At 37.3% G+C, this 22,848-nt stretch overlaps 1 protein-coding gene across 1 annotated transcript; it reads left to right on the top strand.

Annotated features, from left to right (window-relative positions):
- Positions 1-2,226: 2,226 nt before the first annotated feature.
- On the top strand, positions 2,227-9,995 carry INPP1 (inositol polyphosphate-1-phosphatase; the record flags this gene model as incomplete). The annotated part of the gene is made up of 5 exons (XM_084242682.1): positions 2,227-2,430; positions 4,595-4,655; positions 5,928-6,128; positions 8,252-8,426; positions 9,428-9,995. 5 exons carry the CDS (start codon positions 2,227-2,229, stop codon positions 9,993-9,995), a joined length of 1,209 nt encoding a protein of 402 aa, XP_084098808.1.
- Between the last annotated feature and the right edge of the window lie 12,853 nt (positions 9,996-22,848).

Below are 22,848 nucleotides of genomic sequence, written 5' to 3' on the forward strand. Positions count from 1 at the left end.
TTTAATGAAATAAGCCAAATGGGGCCTCCCAGGTGGCGCAGCTGTTGCGCGCTGGGTTGCGAAGCTGCCCGCAGCCTCTGCAGTGCCGGTTCTATCCCCGGCGGCCAGGCGAGGGTCCTACATGGTGCGCAGACCTCTCCGGCTGCGCCCGCTGCTCCCCTCAGCAGTGTATTTCGTCAGTCTGCCTGTTCTGTTCCCCGCTCTGGCTCTGGTGAATCCTCTCACCCTCCTGCGATTCTGACTGTACCCAGTGCTTGTATAAATAAATAAATAAATAAATAAATCTAAAAAAAAAACACCCAACAACAGCCTATTTGAAAAAAAAAGAAAAAAGAAATAAGCCAAATGGAGAAAAACAAATACTGTATGATTTCACTTATTCATCAACATATGGTACATAAAGAAACAAAACAAGTGAATGATCTAAATAAAACTGAAACAAACATTTAGACTAGAATACCAAATTAGTGAAATCAGAATGGAAGTAGGGAGGGAGTGTAGATAAATTTGGGGAAAGGGTCAAAGCCATGATGAGGGATAGATAACTTTTAGTAGGGAACTTAATGTAGTATATGCACATGTTGATTTATAATGATGCACACCTGAAACTTAAATAATGTTCTAATACAATATTACTTCACTAAACAATTTTTAAAAACCAGCCTTTTCTATCTAATAATGAAGTAGATGACTTGGTTTTATTCACTACTTTGATCACTTTTTTTTTTAAAGATTTATTTATTTATTTATACAAGCACTGGGTACAGTCAGAAGCGCGGGAGGGTGAGCGGATTTACCAGAGCCAGAGCAGGGAACAGAACAGGCAGACTGACGAAATACACTGCTGAGGGGAGCAGGGGGCGAGACAGGAGAGGTCTGTGCGCCATGCGGGACCCTCACCCAGTGATCGGGATCGAACCGGCACTGCAGAGACTGCAGGCAGCTTCACAGCCCAGCACTCAACCGCTGCGCCACCAGGGGAGGCCCTCCTTTGATCACTTTTGAGGTTGAACATACTTTCCCAATTGATTTCAAGATCCTGGTTGATTATAGTTCACCCATAATCTTAAGACATTATTTAACAAATTTGTTTAAGACAAATCACAATTATGACAATTCACAAATAACTTCATTGACATCTCTATAGCTGTACTGACTCAGCCTCCTAGAGTCCAGGAAAGGGAACTTTTAAAAGAGAAGTACTGTTTATTATGGTAATAAAGAGTATGGGCTTCTGTGTAAGACCAATTCTGAGTCCTGCTGTTTGGTCTTGTGTAACCCTGAAGAAATTACTTAACCTCCCTAAGCTTTAGTTTCCTTGACTGTAAAACAGGCCTGATAATCCTCACAATAATGCTCACAATAACAAGAGACAAATTATTAAAGTTCTCCATAAAATGTTGGTATTACTTTTAAAATGAGAAGCATTTCTTATTTGCAAGGGAGATTCTATATGTAGATCATGGTATGATAGCACACTTTGGGACTTTTCCAAATCCCAACAAGTTGATTTTCTATTACATTTTATTATTTAAGCATTACTTGGTAGCAGAGCAGCACATATAGTGGGTCTTTTTTTTATGGGACAAAGTGGCTGGCAGATCAATTGGGCTGCTGGCCCACAAGTTGCCTCAGAGATTTGCAGGGCATAACAGAGTTGCTGGCGCGGTGCTTTGTTCTGTAGAAAGTTGGCCCAGAACTGATAGGGTAAATCCTTTCTCACTTTACCCTTTCCCCCACCGAATGAAAGAAAGTACAGTGATTCAATCCTGCCACTCAGCCTGTGTGATTATTCTAAGGTCATTACAAGAATTTGGCTTTTCTTTAACATTTTGCTGTGTATCCGTCTGCCTGCCTGCCTGCCTGTCTAGGGATTTATAAAAATAATGTAAATTCTCATTCAAGTATTTTCCTTCACTGACAATCCAATTTTTTGTATAATGGATTTTCGAGACCCCCAAATATTTTTGAAGAAATTTTTGGAAGTTTCAAATTTTCAAGGATAGTCATTCTTCCACACTGAGGATATGACTATGATATATACTAGCTGTTCAACCAGGCTGACCAGCTTGACTGCCAGATGGGTTGTGAGTATTGCTGGAGTCACCCTGACATCACTCTCTGAACGCTTTCTCTTTCACATTCTTGTACTTTTCCAGCTGACACCCAGAGGGTGGGTGCCTGCTGATTCCACCAGTAGCTGCAACTGAAAAGCAAGGTCCTGAAATGTCAGATATCCTTCGAGAGCTGCTCTGTGTCTCTGAGAGAGCTGCCAACATTGCCAGGGCATGCAGGCAGCAGGAGGCCCTCTTCCAGTTGCTCATAGAGGAGAAGAAAGAGGGAGAAAAGAACAAGAAGTTTGCAGTTGATTTCAAGACCCTGGCTGATGTACTGGTGCAGGAAGTTATAAAACAGAATATGGAGAACAAGGTAAGAAAGGTCACAACCAAGGTACTTGGCAAAGTGTGTGCTCCTGTGGTTTTCTTCCACTGACAGAAGAGCATGCCTTTTTCTTTTTCCTCCCTCCAAACACTCACACCTTAGATTCACATAAACAACTTGGGATTTCTCCCTTGTTTTGACTATATTACTAAAATATTCACCACAGAAAAAAATCAAAATATACAAAAGCAAAAAAGGGAGTAACTCACATATCTAACAGCTAGAAACATTTTGAAATAGCTGGTATAGAATTTTTCATTTAATATCTGTTCTCTGAAAAATAAGACAAAATAAAAATGCTGTTGATTTATAATGATGAGAAATGAGAAATGTTTCATTACAGAAATGAGAACATACTGGGTTTTTTTAATTGGTCTATTAAGTCCCACCTTTTTGTACTCATTTATTTAATTCTTGACTGGGTTACAGGTTTGTAGAGTGCTGAAGTTCTAAAGTTCTCCTGTATTCTAGTAGAAAAACACTGTATTACTAACAATGATTTTAGATACCTTAAGGTAACTGGGAAAAGAAGCTATTCATAAGTAGTAATACAAACAGTAACACTAGTAGGCACATATAAATGAGCCAGAGATAGCTTGTTTAACTCATAACAATTTCTGAGGTAAGAATTACTATTCCAATGTAATGGATGAGAAAAAGAAGGCACGGAGAGATTAAGTCACTTCTCAAAGGTTGCACAGTGAGTGAACGGCAGGGCCAGTTTTTGACAGGCCAATTGCCTCAAGAGTCTGTGCTCTTTGCAATATTATATTGCCTTTTATATAATAATATAATAATTACATTCTCTTCAGACTTGGGAGGATAGGAGAAAGCACCATAAAATACTGGAAAATAGTTTCTATAAAATCCTCAAAATACTGAGAATTATTTAGAATATTTTAAGTGTAATCTTGAATATAGGCAGGTAGAGAGAATAATGATATCTTGAAATTGCTACAAACTATATATTTTTAATGCCCTAAAATGCCAGGCTCCCATAAATCAATGAAATAAGTTTATTTTTTGTTACTTATGAAGACATTTGGATACAAGGGATGGCTAAGCAGCTGGATTAGAAATGTATTGACATTAATTTTTATGGGTTCGTATTTGCCCTAAAGCATTATAACAAATTCAGGCAATTATTCATTCACAAGACTATGCCAAGATTTATGAACAGATAAATAATATTCAATTTTGTTTATATAAAATATCTTTGTTTCACAATTCTTCTATCCTGTAGCCTCAGAAACCAGTCTCTAAGCAGTCTTGAGAGACTGAGCTTCAGTCTCGGATACATAAGCTTGTTACCAGTCCTTGTTGACTTGAATGATTTTGCAAAAGAGAAAAAGAACAACAAGTAGTTGTCAGCATTATTAAAGCTAATGGCCCTCTGTAAAAGACCTAGTTCAAATATTTGAATCATTTCCTTGCTTTTGTTCTCTGAGAATATTACAGATATCATAATTCAGCACGTATTTTGAGAATTATTTTTACTATAGAGAGAATCGGACGCAAAATATATCTGGTCATACAAAGATAAAAGAAGATTTTTGGTTCTACTTTTTCATTCAATATTGATGTATAAATTATTAGTCGATAAAATATTTCCCCCTATTGTTTTTGCTATATCACCTCCCTAGCCCGAAGGCTAATGATACCTCCAACAAGTGCAGAACACATACCTAGAAATGAAAACACAATCTAATATTACCTAATCCTTTCTATCTAGTCTCAAGTAATACTTTTAGGTATTTGATCAATAGTATTAACTTGTATTAGCTATTAGTGTACTAAGTCTACCACTTAAAAATATCTAGAATGCTAAAATCTTAGTTCTATGGCTCCTAAGTATCAACAGAAGGATAAGAGAACTAGAAGTACATTTGCAAACTCAATAGGACATAAGAAAACTAGACCTCTATCATGATTTGGACTTTCTAAAGGGACATACAAGCAGGGAAATAATAGGAAACAACATTGAACAAAAAATGACTTGACTTTTTTAGTCTTGGATTAATTTCTGGAACTGCATATTTTTGTATTCCAGTCTAATTGTGCTATTTAATTTGAAATATAAATGGAAGTCTGTTTAGAATGAACATGTAGATAAGGTTTTGTTGCTGTTTTTGTCACATTGTGAATCATTCAGTTTCCAGGTTTGGGGAACAAAGTTTTGGGGGAAGAATCCAATGAGTTTACTAATGATTTGGGTAAGTAAAAGAATCTTAATGTATTTTTGAAATTTAGCTGTAAGGTATTTTAATTTTCAAATGGATGTATTATTTTAGGTGTAAATTAGTAGCATTTAAATAATATATGACCTAGCCTTTGGGAAAAGATTTTAGGATTCTAATGGAAGTTATAGATACCCGCAGAAAGCTTCACATCTATATAACTATACAGACAATTTCTGGACCAAGGTTTTTTGATCCCTGGCCCCCTAGGGAGTCCATGGGCCTTGGCTGAGAATGTAGAGAGTCCCTGCTGCTGAAACACTGTGTGGTCTTGGGCAAATCACCTTATCACTTCTCTGCATTCAGAACCTCTGTAAAGGGACTTGTGCTAACTAAAGGTTTCTTTTCACACTAATTTTTAAGTCTTATTTAATCCATTTCCTGTGAGCTAAATTCTTTTTTGATGGACCTCCATGTTCCCTGTGGTACAGAGAAAAATATCAAAATCTTTCGGATTCTTTTCAGAGACGGAAATTACTTTTAATTTGGGTTTTGTGTTAAGTAGTAAAATAGCGAACTTTAAACACTGACAAATTCAGTCATCATTGCAGTAGATTCACACTGTCCTTCTCAAGCCTTAAGAATCATTTGAATCACTGGAGCTCTTGTTAAAACCCAGGTCTGGAAATTCTGAATTCCTAACAAGCTCCGAGGTGATGCAGATGCTACTGGTCCTTGGGATAGCTAAGAACATTGTGGATACATATGTGTATACACAGTCCCAAAATGTCACATTTTCTTAATTTAAAAAGCTTTTATTTTCTCCTTTGCTATCACTTATAATTGCTATTAGTTTGCCTATTTTTGTTATCCTTTTTCTCACTTGTGTTGGGGACTAGAAACCAGATTGACAGAGGTTCTAAGCAGTATGACTAAAGTGACGGTTAAGCACCTCGACTTGGTAAATTGTGGTTTCACTTGGTGAAGCAACTTTGCTGATGTCCTGATGTCCAGTGGGTTTCACAGATCAGAGTTGTTTGTATATGTATCATTTAGAGTCAAACAGTTTTACTATATTTAAAAATGGTATTCATCTTTCTATTTTACTATGCTAAGTATAAATATTTTTTAGTTAAAAGCAGAATCATAGGAGGTAGAAGCACTTCCATATGCTGATAAAACTAACTCTTTTCAACAATATATCAGACACGAATAGACTTTGCACAGCTTTTGCTGCCCTAACCCTCTGTAGTCCTTTCTCCCTGAAACACTTGAAATGTAATAGATTTTAGTTTGTCTTTATTCTAGGGGAAAAGGTTATCTTGAGACTGTGTCCAACAGAGGAAGAAACAGTGGAACTTCTTTGCAAAGTCCTTAATGGTAACAAGTTGGCCTCTGAAGCTTTAGCCAAGGTAGTTCATCAGGATGTTGCCTATACTGACCCAACTCTGGATTCCATAGAAATCAACATTCCACAGGACATTTTGGGAATCTGGGTGGATCCAATAGGTGAGTATAGGAGAGTAAGTTTTAAAATGATAAATGAAGAATTGAGATGTTTGTTTTAGGATGTGTTGTTATAAGTGGATGGATATCTATAGTTGGTGTGTACGTGTATTTGTGCAAGTGAACACACACCTACAATCAGGCACACCTACAGAGCTGAATTAACTCATCCTTAAGACTTCAGGGGCCAGACTGGAAAATATGAGAGAAAGATGAAATGGTAGCACTTAGGACTAATTGAGTACACCTGCCAGTAAGGACTACTTAGCTCTAGCAGATTGCTACCACATAGGAGTATGGGCCAGATCTCTTGAGATTTTTTTTTTAAAGAAGCCAAAACCTAGGCTTTTTAAATTGAGATGTCCTAGTTGTTAACCTCTGATTACTAATTCAGTCAACAAGCAAACAATCAAAACCACCAACCAGGTCAAGCAAAATAGTTGCTTCTGTCTCATTAGTAATAAGTTTGTGAGCCCTGTGTAAACCTCATCTATTATTATTATTCATCATTATATAGAACCATAATATATAGGTCATTGTTTGAAAAGTGTAAGCCTCATCACAACAGTGCAATTAATACAATGCTCTAGGTATTACTTTTCAAAAGTTCTTTTCTATTTTCTTTTCCATCTTACTTACATCTTCCACCTAACACATGGAGCCATTCATTACACTGAACAGGCAGACTCCTCCCCACTTCCCAGACTACAAACACATTAACACAATGTTATAGAAATGCCATACATCAGAGGCCATTTGAACATTCTGCCACAGGATTATATATGCAAAATAAGAATCAGCATCAGATAAATTTTGAGGAACAGAGATCTGTTTCTTGATTCTATCCTAAATTGACTTCTGTCAACCAGCACAACTTTGGCCTAGCACTTGGTTAACTGATTGCTAAGTCACTACATGTCAGCAGTCATCACTTAAGGAGAAGCCTAGCTCCTTTGCTTCTTTGTCACATGACACCATTCATTTCTTCCTTTTATATTACCATCATTGTTTCTTTCCTCCCTATTGGAGGGGACAAAAAAGTAATCATACTCTTGACACTCTTCTGGAAGAAGACTTTTCCATCCACTTTGGACTTGTCCTCTGATTAGTAAGAGATTTAAAGAATCCCACCAGTTATCCTGAGTCATTAAATGCATTTGACATGTGGTGAATATTTGAATGCTTATTATATGTAAGGTGTGATGCTAGATGCCACTGGAACCACAAACACATCCTCTCCCTTCAAGAGTTCCCATGGAGTCAGGAAAATGAAATACTAGCAGCTTAAAAGTGAAGTACAAGTGGTCAAATAACAATTTGGTACATTAAGCCTCAAAGATAAAACTTGATTGGTCACTATCTTAGTCCATTAAGCTGCTACAATAAAATGTCACAGACTCATGACTCATAAACAATAGAAAGTTATTTCCCACAGTTCTGGAGGCTGGGAAATCCAAGATCAAGTTGCCAACATGATTAGGTGAGGGTTTTCTTCCAGGATTAGAAGCACTGCTTCTAAAATAGCACTGGCTGTGTCTTTACTTGGTTGAAGGGACTAGGGATTCTCTGGAACCTCTTTTTTTTTTGTAAAGATTGATTGATTAACTGATTGATTGATACATACATACATACAAGCACTGGGTACAGTCAGAAGCGCGGGAGGGTGAGAGAATTCACCAGAGCCAGAGCGGGGAGCAGAGCAGGCAGAGGGACCGAAGTATACTGCTGAGGGGAGCAGTGGGCGGCAGGAGAGGTCTGTGCGCCATGTGGGACCTTCCTCCAGTGGCCGGGGAGCAGCCGGGGATTGAACTGGTGCAGCAGAGGCTGCGGGCAGCTTCGCAACCCAGCGCCCAACCGCTGCGCCACCGGGGAGGCCCTGGAACCTCTTCTATAAGGCACTAACTTCATTTATGTAGGTTCCCTCCCATGCAGAAAGTATCTCCCAGAGGCCACACTCACTAATAGCATGATGTTGGTGGGCTTAGAACTTTGGGGTGAAGGGGAAAAACAATATTCAGACCATGCCAATTAGTAAATGAGAGAAATAATTATAGGATGGAGTTTACAGATGTATTCATCATTTTTAAATAAACATTACCTGAATCCAAATTTGCTCTATTTTTCAGATTCAACATATCAGTATATAAAAGGTTCTGCTGACATTAAAGCTAACCAAGGAATCTTTCCCAGTGGACTCCAGTGTGTCACCATTTTAATTGGTGTCTATGACCTACAGACAGGAGTGCCCCTGATGGGTGTCATCAACCAACCTTTTGTATCACAAGACCCAAAAACCCTCAGGTAAAAGATGAACATTTTTGGTATATTGCGGTTGAACCTAATGACCTCAGTTCTGCTGTCAGGACTATCATGCCACATGACATTCCAATGACTCAACACGGAGTGCTCCTACTACCAGTCTGCATGTCTGCATTAAAGTTATTTCTATTTCCAATCCTAGATTTTGCAAAATTTCATTTGAGGCTAGGTGCATGCTGGTAGAAACTTTTAGAAGAAATATCTCTTGGTGAAATTAGAGATCTGCATTTGGAATTTAGCAATCTTGTTCCCTGTTTTTTAGAATATATCCAAAACCAGTTTATTAGAATGTGGTAACACTGTCTTCTAATACACTTGGTACAAGATAGATACCATCACTATACGGCCAGTTAAACTTTTGTACAATTTTAGAAGAAACTCAAAAAACAAAATGTGAAAATAACATAATGATTAGTAGGTATGGCCAGGATTCCCTGAGTCTTAGTTTCCTTCTCTGTAAATAGAGTAAATTACACACATATATAATAGTTAAACACTGATAAATAAGTGTTATTATGGTTGCTGCTGCCAAAGATGAGCTTCTGGCAGTTAAAGTCAAAGCAGAGCTAGTAAAGAAGAGAGTAAAAGGCGGCTACCTAATGGGCAAAAACTTATAAGGACTGTAAAAGATTTGCAAATTAAAAAGAAAGTTGTCTGTTTTTTTTCCTGTAAGATTTAAATGCCAAAAGTTCTAAGGATATTTTTCAATGTTCCCAGAGGCCAGACATCCAACAAATATTTTAGTGTTGGTCTAGATTGATGTGATAATGCTGTAAAATGGACAGCGTTCCTCATCTGCAAGTCAACAGGCAGCTGCAGGCATATGAATAACTTCTAGGAATGAGTTAGCTACTTGATTCCTAGGTTTAAGGGCATTACAATTCAATACATTCTGTGTCTATATATTTTCATTACCTTAGAAAGCCACAAGAGTAAAACAAAGCGATGACCTACCTCCGTAAACTGAGCTTTCTCTTCCACAGGTGGAAAGGACAGTGCTACTGGGGCCTTTCTTATAAGGGGAACAATGTCTATTCACTTCAGTCCCCCAACTCTAAAAGAAACACTAGTGCAGCACTGAGCCACCCGCCCCAAAACGCCAGCACTGACACAGAATCCTCCTACCGCTTTTCAGTTGTCATTAGCACAAGTGAAAAGGAGAGCATCAAAGCGGCGCTGACACGCGTATGTGGAGATGGCATATTCCGGGCGGCTGGGGCTGGTTACAAGAGCCTCTGTGTTGTCCAAGGCCTTGTTGACATTTACATCTTTTCAGAAGATACCACATTCAAGTGGGACTCTTGTGCTGCCCATGCCATACTAAGGGCCATGGGCGGGGGAATGGTAGACTTAAAAGAATGCTTGGAAAGAAATCTGGAAGCAGGGCTTGATTTGCCACAGTTGGTGTACCATGTGCAAAATGAAGGTGCTACAGGTGTAGACAGGTGGGCCAACAAGGGAGGACTGATTGCATACAGATCAAGGAAGCAGCTGGAGACATTCTTGAGCCTCCTCATCCAAAACCTTGCACCTGCGGATCCACATATATAGACAAGCCTGGCTTCATATGCATATAACCTGAACTGTGAAACCTCACATCTTTCTTTTGAAGATAGCTTTGTCCTATCAATGGTCAATATTTACCTTCCTCTTTTGAGGAGCATTTTTCCATTGTGTGTTCATAATTTAATTTCAATAAAGGAATGACATTATGTGGCAATGAAATTGGTGTGTGAAATTCTTCATAATAGACATTATGCTGTTTTCATTTGAAACACTTCCATAGTATGTTGAAGGAAAAAGAAAAACCCTCCTCAAGTGATAAAGTGCTAAACATCTAAGTGATAAGGAAAATGTGTCTGAAATATCAGGGAGCGCACAGGAGGGTATTGTGCTTGGATTTGTTTCCTTTCTTGAAGGAAAATCTATAGCATTAGCCTTTGGCAGAACTGTGAATTTAGAACTGTGAATTTGGTGCTTAATTTAGCCAAGTTCATGGACTTCTAGCAGTATTCTTATGTTTTTTATAATTAAAGCATGGCGCATTTTGGGTTCCTCTCTCTCACATACACACTCTCTCATTCTCTAATTCTCTATTCTGTTCCCACTTCTCACCGCCCCCCCATTACTCCCACACACTCCATTTAGGTAGGAATACAATATGAGGTTTCTGCAATTTTGCTTAATCACTACACTTCAAAACTCAGGTAGAGTTAACTATTTATAGCCATGTGCCTGCTAGCATCCCATATTGAATGTTCACTGAGATGGACGGCATCTTTTTCTCTGTTCTCTTTAGCGTTGCTGGTCTGCAGATAGTGCCCTTCTGAGGGATTAAACCTTCTTTCCACCCTGCGCCCTCTAGGGGTCAAGAGGTATTTCTGCAGCATTCTCTTTTTTTCTATCATTACACACTAATGAAAATAACAGTGAAATTTTTAAATTGTATTTTGTTGTATACAGAAGATCCAATTATTTTGTGACAGTATTATAGTTTTTGAACCACATCCAAAACTATAATCTATTATAGGGTTATAGTTTTTAATATTATGGTATTATAGTTTTTCAACCACTGCACTGTGGTTGAATTCTGAACTGTCAAGCTGTATATTCTTACCCCTTAGTCTAATTTTAAAGGTTGATTTTAAGTGAAAAAAATACATTAAAAAACAAAACCCAGGGTGCCCCTGATATGCACCCAAATGAAGAAATATAGTTCAAGAAAAGCACTTGTCCCTATTAACATTTTTAAAGTATGTAAACTATCAGTAAAATAAATCAAAAAGTCACCTTTAGTGTGATCTGAAGAGGCAGTTGGTCAGTTTATTGTAGGAGAAGTAGACTATGAGTCATCCTGTGAGCATCTACTGCATACACTGTCAATGTTCACATAAAAGCCACAGGCCATAAAGCCTGTATCTGACGATAGGTCTGCAGTGTTTTTCTCACATAAACTACACCTCTACATAAACTACATCCAAAACTATAATCCTTAGTTTGGATATCTTTATTTTATTTTATTTTTAAAAAAATCTTTATTTTTTTAAAAAATTAATTTATATAAGCACTGAGTACAGTCAGAAGTGCAGAGAATCCACCAGAGCCAGAGTGGAGAGCAGAGTAGGCAGACTGACAAAGTACACTGCTGAGGGGAGCAGTGGGTGGCAGGAGAGGTCTGTGCGCCATGTGGGACCCTCACCCGTTGGCCGGGGATCAAACCAGCTCTGCAGAGGCTGCGGGCAGCTTCGCAACCCAGTGCTCAACCGTTGCGCCACTGGGGAGGCCCAGTTTGGATATCTTTAAAGCAAGAATTTATAAATTTTCAAAGTAATTTGAGGACATAATCATTTTTTATTGAAGATTTTTTTCTTCCATTTTTACAATTGTCTCATACTCAGTAATTTTTTTAAGTTTATTTTGCGTAGAAGAACTGGGGTGCAGGCCAGAGGTGTGGGGATTGAGAGGATTCACCAAAGACAGAGTGGGGAGCAGCACAGGCAAATCCAATGAAATATACTGCTGAGGGGAGCAGTGGATGAGATAGGAGAGGCCTGCTGCTCTATGTGGGTTAGCTCCCTGGCTGGGGATTGAACTCAGGCCATCATGGTGGGCCTTCAAGGTGGTAGTGCTGAGACTTAACCCCTAGATCACCAGGGAGGCCCTCATATTCAGTAATTTTTAAGGCTCAGTTTTATTAAGCCTTTGAAAGCCTTCAGTTCTTTGTTTTCAAACCCATGTTCCATAATTTTATATCCTTTTTAATTAATCTAATTATTAAAAATGAAATAAGAATAATAGAGTTTTGGAAAGACATCAACAACTCTTGGTAAACATATAACATTGGAATAGAAGTTGGGGGTAGAGATGGAGGGAAATTCCAGAGAGCAGTCTCTTGGCCATGGAGATGCACTGTCTTGCACATCATCCAGCGTTGTTTTGCGCGAGTTTCGATAAATCAACCTTCCAGGTCACTTGGATGGAGGGTGATGAAAAAAGAGTTTCAACTGCCTATCAATCAGAACAGTCTCTGGGAAGCAAATCAGTGTTGGTTCCTCTCTTGCTCTCAGAACTAACATTCATTCACTTGGGGAACACTCTTCACTCCAAGCTTCGAAACATATCAGAATTCAAAGTTCATCATCACCCTGCTACCCTCACCCTGTGTCAGGCCTTCTTCGTGTCTCACCTGGATTATTCCAATGAACTACCACCTATTAGGAGCACAGAGTGATCCTTTGTTTATAGATCATGTCTCTGTTCTGTTCACGACCTTCCAACCATTCCTCAGCTTTCTCAGGGTAAAAGCCAAAGTCCTTATAGAGACCATCAGTCCACCATTTACCCTCCTACTTCCCTATAGAGTGGATATCATTTGTTTTTACTTTCCCCCATGTTCACTTTGTTCCAGCCCCAGTGCCTTTCTTGCTGTGCCCTGACCTTGCCAAATTGGCTTCCTCCTCCTCAGGACTGTTAAACTTACTGTTCTCTCTAACTAGAAAGCTCTTTTCCAGGTGTTGTCATGCTCCTTCCTTCACCTACATCAATAACTGTGTTCAAGTGTCACTAAATCAGTGTGATCTTCCCTTATTCTCTTGCAACACACATTATCCCTGCACCCATCCTACACTTGCTGTCCTTTTCCCTGCCTTTCCTGCCACAGCACCAGCTGCTTTCTAATATAAGATAGAATATGTTTTCTCTGTCTCCCCTCTCTAGAATGTTAGCTCCACAAGAGCTGAGATTTCCCTCTATTATGTATCTCCATTGCTTAGAAAAGTGCCTGCGTATATAATGAGTACTAAATAAATATTGATTTAATGAATGAATTGGACTCAGAAACTGAACAAGAATAAGTATGGGTTATCAATTACAACTTTACTTCTAGTCATCTCCAAAATACTTCAAAGAACTTCACTGTAATACTTTGGTATTACAGATCTTTGGTCAAATCTTCAATGTCAATTACTTTAATGCTAGAGACAATCAATGGGGTCCTTTGTCAGAGAATAAACATTGAAACACTACCCAAGCTGATGATCAAGTCCTGCATATCAGGCCTCATAAAAGTTCAGGGAGAAACTAATAGCTGAGTCACATTTTCTCTACACTAACGTCCTTTTAGTAGCAGGATAGGAACAAAAGAGCTCACAAAAGCTGAAATACAAGGGAATACAACCTTTCAACAGCAAAAGCTAAGACCCTTCTAATGGGTTTGCAATGCATTACCTTGAGATACAATATTGTGTAAATGCTTCTACCTACTTCAAGTATTTCTAAAAGCATGGAGGTCTATGCCAAAGTACTTGGCTTAACAATCCCACTATTTACAACAGACCCAATACTACCAGGGTATATTACGAGAGCTTGCCTCAAAGACAAAATTTCTTATCATTAAATTGTTATATGAAGGCTTAGATTTTAGAAGCAGGCAAAATAATAAAACACTAGAGAGAATTAATGTATTTCTGTCCTTAGGATATAGGAGAAATGTATTGAAGTGGGAAATGTGTAGCTTTGATATTATTTTCCCCCAGGACAGATTTTTTTATCAGTTTATCATTCTGATATATCATAATCTAGGTCATGCATATAGCAGGTTGGTTCTATGATGTTCTAAAAAGTAAATTCTAAGGATTATAATCAAGTTATCCAGATTATCCTGAAAATCATGATCCAATCTGTAGGTAATCTAGGTTTGCAATGCTCAGAGGGTAACCACTAGGTGTCTTCTGGGCACTTGGAAAGGAGTTAGTATGAATCAAGATCTGCTATAAGTGAATAGCACACTGGGCTTCATGAAAAATCCTAAAATATCCATAATTAATTATAAATATAATAAACATAATTAATTATGGATTGCTCAATATATGTGCTCTCTCTGTATATATATAATTAATTATGGATTTTAATTAATATGGATATTATAATATATAATGTATGAACATATATATTTATATATGTTTTTGTTCCATACATGATTCATTATATTGGCCACAATGTAAAACAATATTTTGGATATATAGTTAAATTATATTCCTATAGTTAATTTTACATGATTTTTAGATTTTTGTTGGTGTAGGTACTAGAAATTAAAAATTACTCTTGTGGCTTGCATTATAGTTTATTGGACCCTGCTGATCTAGACCTCTAATGATTTTGCCAGGTAATGCCTGACTCATCTTTTTTTTTTTTTGGTGGGACACTTGCTGGCGGCTGGGGAACAAACCGTGCTGCAGAGGCTGCGGGCAGTCTCTCAGCCCAGCGCTCACCCGCTGCACCACCAGGGGCGGTCCAATGCCTGACTCATCTTCATTTCAGTTCTATGTGGTATTTTCTATGAACACTATGCCAGCTAAAAAAAAGTATAAATTATTAATATTTGTTCATTTTTAGTAAATGTTTAACAGCACTTATACTATAGTGCTTAATATATGTTAGCTGCTATCCTAATGTCATTATATTACGATACCTGAATCAATACCTGAATTAAACCTATTAACAAATCATCTGAATTTCTGACTGAATAAAGTGAGATCTCTCTTTTAACTTATTTTGTCATGTTTTTGCTTCCCAATAATTTTTAAGTTAACTGCATTATATGAGTAGTCAAAATACTAGTAATTGTTTTATTGAGTACCTGCTATGTTAGAGATGTTTTATATACAATATTTCATTTATTTCTTACAATATTCATGAGAGGAATCAAAGAGGTAACATAGCTCATTAGCTAACTTAAGGTCACATATTAGGTGACAGAATCCAGGTCCTTTTGATTCCGACACACTTGTTCTTCCCTTACACCAAATCTTACTCTTACCTTGGTAAAAAGGTACATATCAAATAATTTGTGGTTCACTTTGGACTACTGAAACAAAATGGCAGACAGTAATTTTTTCATAGTCATGTTATTTTTATCAGATCTTTAATCAATTAGTGAAGATAAGGTAGTGGGAAGAAGAAATCAGAAGCTATCACATAAAGATGTGAGAAACAAAATAGCAAAATTCAAATGAGGAACTTATAGTTTGGACCAAGAAAAGAAAACAACTATTAAGTATTGACTAGTTGCTTTTTATTAGTGCCTTAGTAAACTATTGCTTTATTAATTATATTCACTAAGTTGTATGGTAAGATATTTTATTCCAGAATTTAAAACTATCCTGTTTAAAAATGTGAGTAATAGAGATACATAACAATGGAATCCAATTAAACAGTGTTTAAGCATAACAGCTGGTTGTCCTGTGACTAAATTCCCTGGCCTGTTGCTAGGAAACAGCTTCTTTCATTTACTTGTCTCTTTCACTTCTTACCTGTTCCAAGTGGTATCTGCTTATATATCTGGCTTAGTCATGCCACAAAAGGAGACTGTTCAGTCCAGACCACAATAGCTAGTTTCAAGTCCTTCTCCTATAGTCCAGAGTATGAACTATATCCCACCTTAAAGCTACCACACAAGAGCGGCACTGACTATTCCATGGATGAAAAAGTCAAACGTGAATACATATATTTGTTACTTTGTCATGAGGGGGGAAAAGCAAACAAAAGCTTCCTACAGTTTCCTTCTTGACTCCTGTTTGTTTTCATTTTTTTCTCTAAGTGTTAAATGCAGAGAGAGTAAAAACATTTTTATATCCATAGCTAACACTTCTAATTATATCTGCCTTGGTAGTGAGGTTAAAACACAAGTTCATGGGGACCTCCCTGGTGGCGCAGGCAGTTGAGCGCCTCACTGTGAAGCTGTCTGCAGCCTCTGCAATGTGGGTTTGATCCCTGCCGGCCAGCGAGAATCCCACATGGTGAAGCAGACCTCTCCTGTCTCGCCCGCTGCTTCCCTCAGCAGTGTATTTCTCTGCCTGTTCTGTTCCCCGCTCTGTCTCTGGTGAATCCTCACATCCTCCTGTGCATCTGGCCTGTACCCCAGTTCTTGTATAAAAATAAATCTTTAAAAAAAAAAAAACAACAAAATACAAGTTCATAATGTTATAGGGCAGGGAGAGGGGCAGCCCAGACCAGGCAGGTTTGCGGGGTCTGGGCTGCCCCTCTCCCTGCCCTGTAACAATAAAGCAAGCCTAAGTAACCACCGGTGTCCCCTTAGAATGAGGGGAACTCTATTAAAGCCTGGATGCATACAAAGGGATCTTCCAAACTGGTCTGGGGGAAGGGACTGTTCTGTCACTGATATCTTTCTTAAAAGGTTTTATTTACTTATTATGTATATCTGATAATCAGGCTAGCTCAGGCTTTTCTGCCCTCCCGCCATTAGAATTGATGATGGATCCTTGTGGTCCTGAATGCATGCCTGATGGCGGGCACCTGGATAGGGTGTGGGCACATATGTAGATGGGATTCACCTGGGCTGAGAGACTGGGCTATAAGGGCAGCGTCACCGGGATGCCAGGAGAAGCAGAAGCAGAGAGGAGCAGAGAACAAGGCCCCAAAAAAACTCCGGAGAGCCCAGGAAGACTTGCTGGGGGCTGGGAGGCGGGTACCCCTTGCCAGCTGTGTACCTGGTAAATCCCAATAAAAGCCTGAAAATCCACCAAGGGCTCCAGGACTCCTTTACCCCGTCTGCTCAGGTCATAGAGAACCTGCTCTGACCCTTCCTGCCCCTACACATGACCACACAGATTTTCTTCTTTTACCCATTAAAAGAGAAAAAAGTAAGAGCCATTCCTGGGTTTGCTCTCTGAATTTTTGTCACATTTTCTGGTCAAGCTCAAGACCGTTGGTAGATCGACTCTACTCCATATGCAAACTGAAGAGCCTTTTTGGTTATTTGAAAGAGACAATAAGAGAACCAAATGTTGAAGCACATTTCTCATCTCGTAAGCAGGCTAGCCCTTTAAACTGCAATACCTCAAGTATATTTCAGCACAAACATTGGCTGTAAACTTATCCACTTTGTCCACCAGGTGTCTCTAGCAGATTTGTGCACCCACACATGTAACTTAAAGGTAAATCAGAACAAAGTTCTTGTCTCAGCTTAACTTTTCCAACAGGTCACTTTAAACTACCTCATTATGTTTTATTTATTTATTTTTTAAGAAGATTTATTTATTTATTTATACATGCACTGGGTACAATCAGAAGCATGGGAGGATGAGAGAATTCACCAGAGCCAGAGCGGGGAGCAGAGCAGGCAAAAGGACCGAAGTACACTGCTGGGGGGAGCAGTGGGAGGCAGAGGAGGTCTGCGAGCCATGCGGGACCCTCCTCCGGTGGCCGGGGAGCAGCCAGGGATGGAACCAGCGCCACACAGGCTGCCGGCAGCTTCACAACCCAGCGCTCAACCGCTGCGCCACCGGGGAGGCCCTCTTTATGTCTTAAATACACCATTTTTCTTAAACAACTTATTCCTTTCACTATGTTTTTAAATTTTACTTTATTACATGTTTCTTAATTGGAAAATATGACAAAATAAAAAAGAAAAAACCAAACATCCAGGTATAATTATTGTTGACATTTTAGTCATATACCCTAGAGTTGCTTTACTTCTTTGCATAAAAGAATAAAATGTGAGCCTGAGTTGAAGATATTTGTAACATATGCCTGGAAAAGGACCTGTATCCAGAAAGTTTAAGGGACCCCTCCAAATCAAGAAGAAAAAGACAAATGGTCATCAGACCCTTTAGACAGAAAGTATTTAAATGACCAATAAGCATATGAAAAGGTGCTGAACATTACTAGTCCTCACCAGAATGGCTAACACTTAATACAAGATCAAGTATCAGTGAGAATTTGAAACAACCAACATTGCTGGTGTGAGTGTAAATCTATACAAGTAATTTACAAAAATATTTGAGAATATTTAGTAAAACTGAACATACACTTAATCTATGACCCTTTTCTAGGTATTTACATAACAGAAATACATACAAATATACATCAAAAAACCTGTACAAGAATGTCCATACCAACACAATTCAAAACAGTCAAAACCTGAAAACTAAGCAAATGCTCCCCTACAGTAGGATGAGTAAATACATTATGGCATATTCAACAGGAATCAAACAATAGGGATTCACCTCACATGCATAAAGAAGAATCAAAGAACCAACACACAAGAGTATATTCTTTGTCGGGAATGACTTCCTTGCTTTTAGAAAGTTTAGCTGCATCCCTAGCCTCTACTTACTTACATGCCACTAGTATCTTCCATGCCAACTGTGACAATCAAAACTTCTCCAGACTGCCCAATGTCTCTGGGTATAGGAACAAAACTGCACCCAGGTAGAAACATTGCTACTATGAATAATCATGTTACTTTTCCTGTGCTTATTTGCTACTGATGTATTTTTTTCTTTTTTAGTAAAGGGTCTTTGGAAACATTCTGTCTATTTTAAAAATTGGATTTTCTTGTTACTATTGAGTTGTGAGAGTTCTTATATATTCTAGAAGCAAATCATTTGTTGGATATGTATCTCTGAAAATAACTTCTTTCATCCTATGCCTTGTCTTGTCATTTTTATAACATTGCATTTTGAAGAGTAAATGTTCTTAATTTTGATGGTCTTGTTTATTTTTTTATGACTGTGTTTTTCTATTCTATTTAAGAACATTTTGCAAATTAAAAGCAAAGTTTTCTTCTGGATGTGTAACTGCTTTAGGTATTATCTTTAGGTTTAAGATTAGTTTTGAGTAAATTTTTTATTATGGTATGAGGTAAGTCAAGATTCATTTTTAAAATACGGATATTCAGTTACAGCACCTATGTTGAAAAGACTACCATGTCTTTGTTGAATTGTCTTCATAGCTTTGTTGAAAATCAATTGACTGTATATTGTGCGTAGGTCTGTTTTTGGATTCTCTGTCTGTTCCACTGAGCTCTGTGTTTGTCCAACGACAGTGTCTCAATTACTGTGGGCTTATGTTTTAAAATTGGAAAATGTAAATCCTCCAACTCCCTCCCCCAAAGTTGTTTTACATATTAGATCCTTTGCATTTCAATATAAATTTTAGAATCAGTTTGTCAATTCTTATAAAAAGCTTGAGGAAATTTTGATTGGAATTGTGTTTAATCTGTAATTGGGGGAAATTGACATTTTAACTATATTTGTGCCTTCTAATTCAGTATCGTGGTGGAACACATCTGTCTACTTAGGTTTTCTTTAATTTTTCTCAGCAGTAATTTGTGGTTTTTAACACTAAAACACTTTTTAACTGAAAGTTTTTAACAGATCAAAAATATATTTTTGATGTCATATAAAGGGTAATGTTTCAAAATTTAAATTTCTTTTTCATAGCTATATAGAGAAATACCATTGATTTTTGTCTCCTGTAAACTTGATACTCTCATTTATGAGTCCTAGCAACTTTCATTGCAGATCGTTTAGGATGATTTTTTGCTTTATTGTACTAAAGAGAATCTATAATACGATGTTGAATAGATGCTGGATTTTATCAAATATTTTTCCTGTAGCTATTAAGCTAATTATGTTTTCTTTTTATTCTGTTAACATGGTAAATTACATTGATTTAATTTTGCATTAAACCTTGCATTTCTAGGATAAACACCATGGACTAAGGCACACTGTGTTTTGTAATACATTGCTGGATTTAATTTGCTAAAATTCCATCAAAAATTTTGCCTTTATGGAAAGACTATTGGTAGTTTTCTTTTCTTGTAATAACTTTGACTGGTTGTGGGATCAGAGTAATGCTGGCCAAACAAATTAAGTTGGGAAAACTTCCCTCCTTGTCAGTTTCTAGAAGTATTAATATAGGTAAATGGTTGGTAGAGCTTACTAATAAACCACCTAGGCCTATATTTTTCTTTGTAAATAAGTATTCAACTACAAATTCAGTTTCTTTGTATATCTTTAGATATACATCCATTCATGTTACTATTTCTTGTTGAAGTAGATTTGGTAGTTTATACCTTTAAAGGTATAAAATTTGTGTTTCACTTAAGTTGACAAATTTATTGGCCTAAAATTGTTCATGGTATTTTATTACTATCTTTTAAAAAGAGTTGGTAGTGATATCTCCTGTCTCTCTCTGGCATTAATAATTTGTGTCATCTCTATCACCTGTTCAGTATGGTTAGAAGTTTATCAATTTTATTGATCTTTGTGAAAAACCAGCTTTTGATTTTATTTATTTGGCAAAGAGATCTTTTAGACATGAAACCAAAAGTATAATCCATAAAATTCAAAAGCTGATTAAGCTGAATTTTATAAAAATCAAATTACTTTGCTTTTCAAAAGCACTATTAGGGAAATGAAAAGACAAACCATGAACTTGAAATAACAAACACTGCCAATTGTGTATCTGGTAGATAAAGGAACTCTCAAAGCTCAATGATAATAATATAAATAATTCAATAAAAAAAGGGTTAAATAACAAACACTACCAAAAAACATATAAGCATATGAAAATAAACATGTGAGCATATATAAAAATGCACAATTTTGTAAATTATTGTGAAAGTCAAATGAAAACCACAATAACATACCACTGCACACTTAAAAGAAGGGCTACAAGCCATACACAGTTAATAACAAGTATTGCCATGTATTGCCATGGGAATGCAAAATATTACAGCTACATTGAAAAATGACTTTGTTGTTTCTTGTAAAGTTAAACATACATATACTGTGTGCCTAGCAATCCCACAATTAGGTCATTCACTCAGTGTTTTGGCTGAATATTGTATGGCTAAAAAAGTTCCAAAACACTATACTTTAGTTGGTAAGTTTGCTTGTCCCAGAAGTATTGGTGAGAAATTCAGAAACAATTTGACATGTTGGTAAAGTTATAAATAAGCAACAGTGGACCCTAGAATGAACTCTGTGGTGCTGGGTTGGTGTTACAAATATCAGTATAAATGCTTGTTTCATTTTACTTTTAATTATATATACAGGTAGATAGAGAAATATAAACATATATGTTTAAATGGTTTAGTATATGTACATACATTTCCTACTCTGTCCACTGAAAGGCCCCAGAGCACAGATATCCCAGTTATAATGAGTACAATGAGCTGGTTTCTAAATATCATCCTTCAGTAAAAAGATGGGAGCTTCTTAGAAAAGGGGTTGATTCTAGTGTTGGAGCAGGATATATTATATATATATATATATATTTATATATATATATGGAGAGAAAGAGAGAGAGAGAGAGAAAGCCTAGAAAACCCTTTACTGCCAAAGCACATAAACATAAACATATAAATAGACAATAAATATCAAAAAGACAAGAAGTAAACAAAAGTGGTTTATATATAAAATGGAATATTATTCACCCTTTAAAAAGGAAAGACATTCTCACACATGTTACAGTGGATTAACTATGAAGACATTTGGTGAGTGAATTCAGACAGGCACTAAAAGAATAAAAAACCTATGACTCTACTTATATAAAGTACTTAAAGTAGCCAAATTTATAAAGTAGAAAGATGGGTACAAAGAACTGGGATGGAGAGGAAGATGGGAGTTATTCTTGAATGTGTAAATAGATTCAGTTTGGGAAGATTAAATAGTTCTAGAGATGGATGGTAATGATGGTTACATAATACCATGAATGTATTTAATGCTACTGAGCTTACACTTAAAAATTGTTAAGGGCCTCCCCTGGTGGCGCAGCGGTTGAGCGCTGGGCTGCGAGGCTGCCTGCAGCCTCTGCAGCACCCGTTTCTTCCCCAGCCACCAGCGAGGGTCCCACCAAAAAAAAAAAAAAAAAAAAGAAAGAAAGAAAAAATTGTTAAAAGTGTAAATTTTGTTATGTACATCTACTACAATATAAAAAAACAAGTTTATGAAGCAACATGAGGATTGGTTTTAGAAAATATTTTGGCAAAGTTCATAGTCAAATTTTCCTGATGACATATTTAAAATTCTACTGAAATTAATGTTATACTCAAATTTTACCCTGAAAAAGAGAAAATGACACAGTTGACCTGGATGAACACCAATGGCAAAACAAAGAATCATCTAAGAAAGAAAAGAAGTAATATTAAATTTTAAGTCAAAGAATAAAACAAATTATTCCTGAGTAAATACAAGTACTAATAAATGATTGTCAGTAAGTAGGGAATAAAAGGATAAACTTTTCTGTTCAAAAGAATTATAATTGAAAAATGTACAAGGAATAAGGGAAGCAGAAAATCTCTATTAAAATACTACAAGAGGGCCTCCCTGGTGGCGCAGGCGGCTGAGCGCCACGCTGTGAAGCCGCGGTTCTATCACGCTGACTGGCGAGGGTCCCACATGGCGCTGCAGACCTCTCCTGTCTCTCCCGCTGCTCCCCTCAGCTGTGTATTTCATCAGTCTGCTTGTTCTGCTCCCCGCTCTGTCTCTGGTGAATCCTCTCACCCTCCAGGGCATCTGGTCTGTACCCCCGTTCTTGTATAAAATAAATAAATAAAATCTTTAAAAAAAATACTACAAGAATAATAGCTATGAGC

The sequence above is a fragment of the Talpa europaea genome, assembly GCF_964194135.1.
Source record: "Talpa europaea genome assembly, chromosome: 1".
Lineage (NCBI taxonomy): Eukaryota > Metazoa > Chordata > Mammalia > Eulipotyphla > Talpidae > Talpa > Talpa europaea.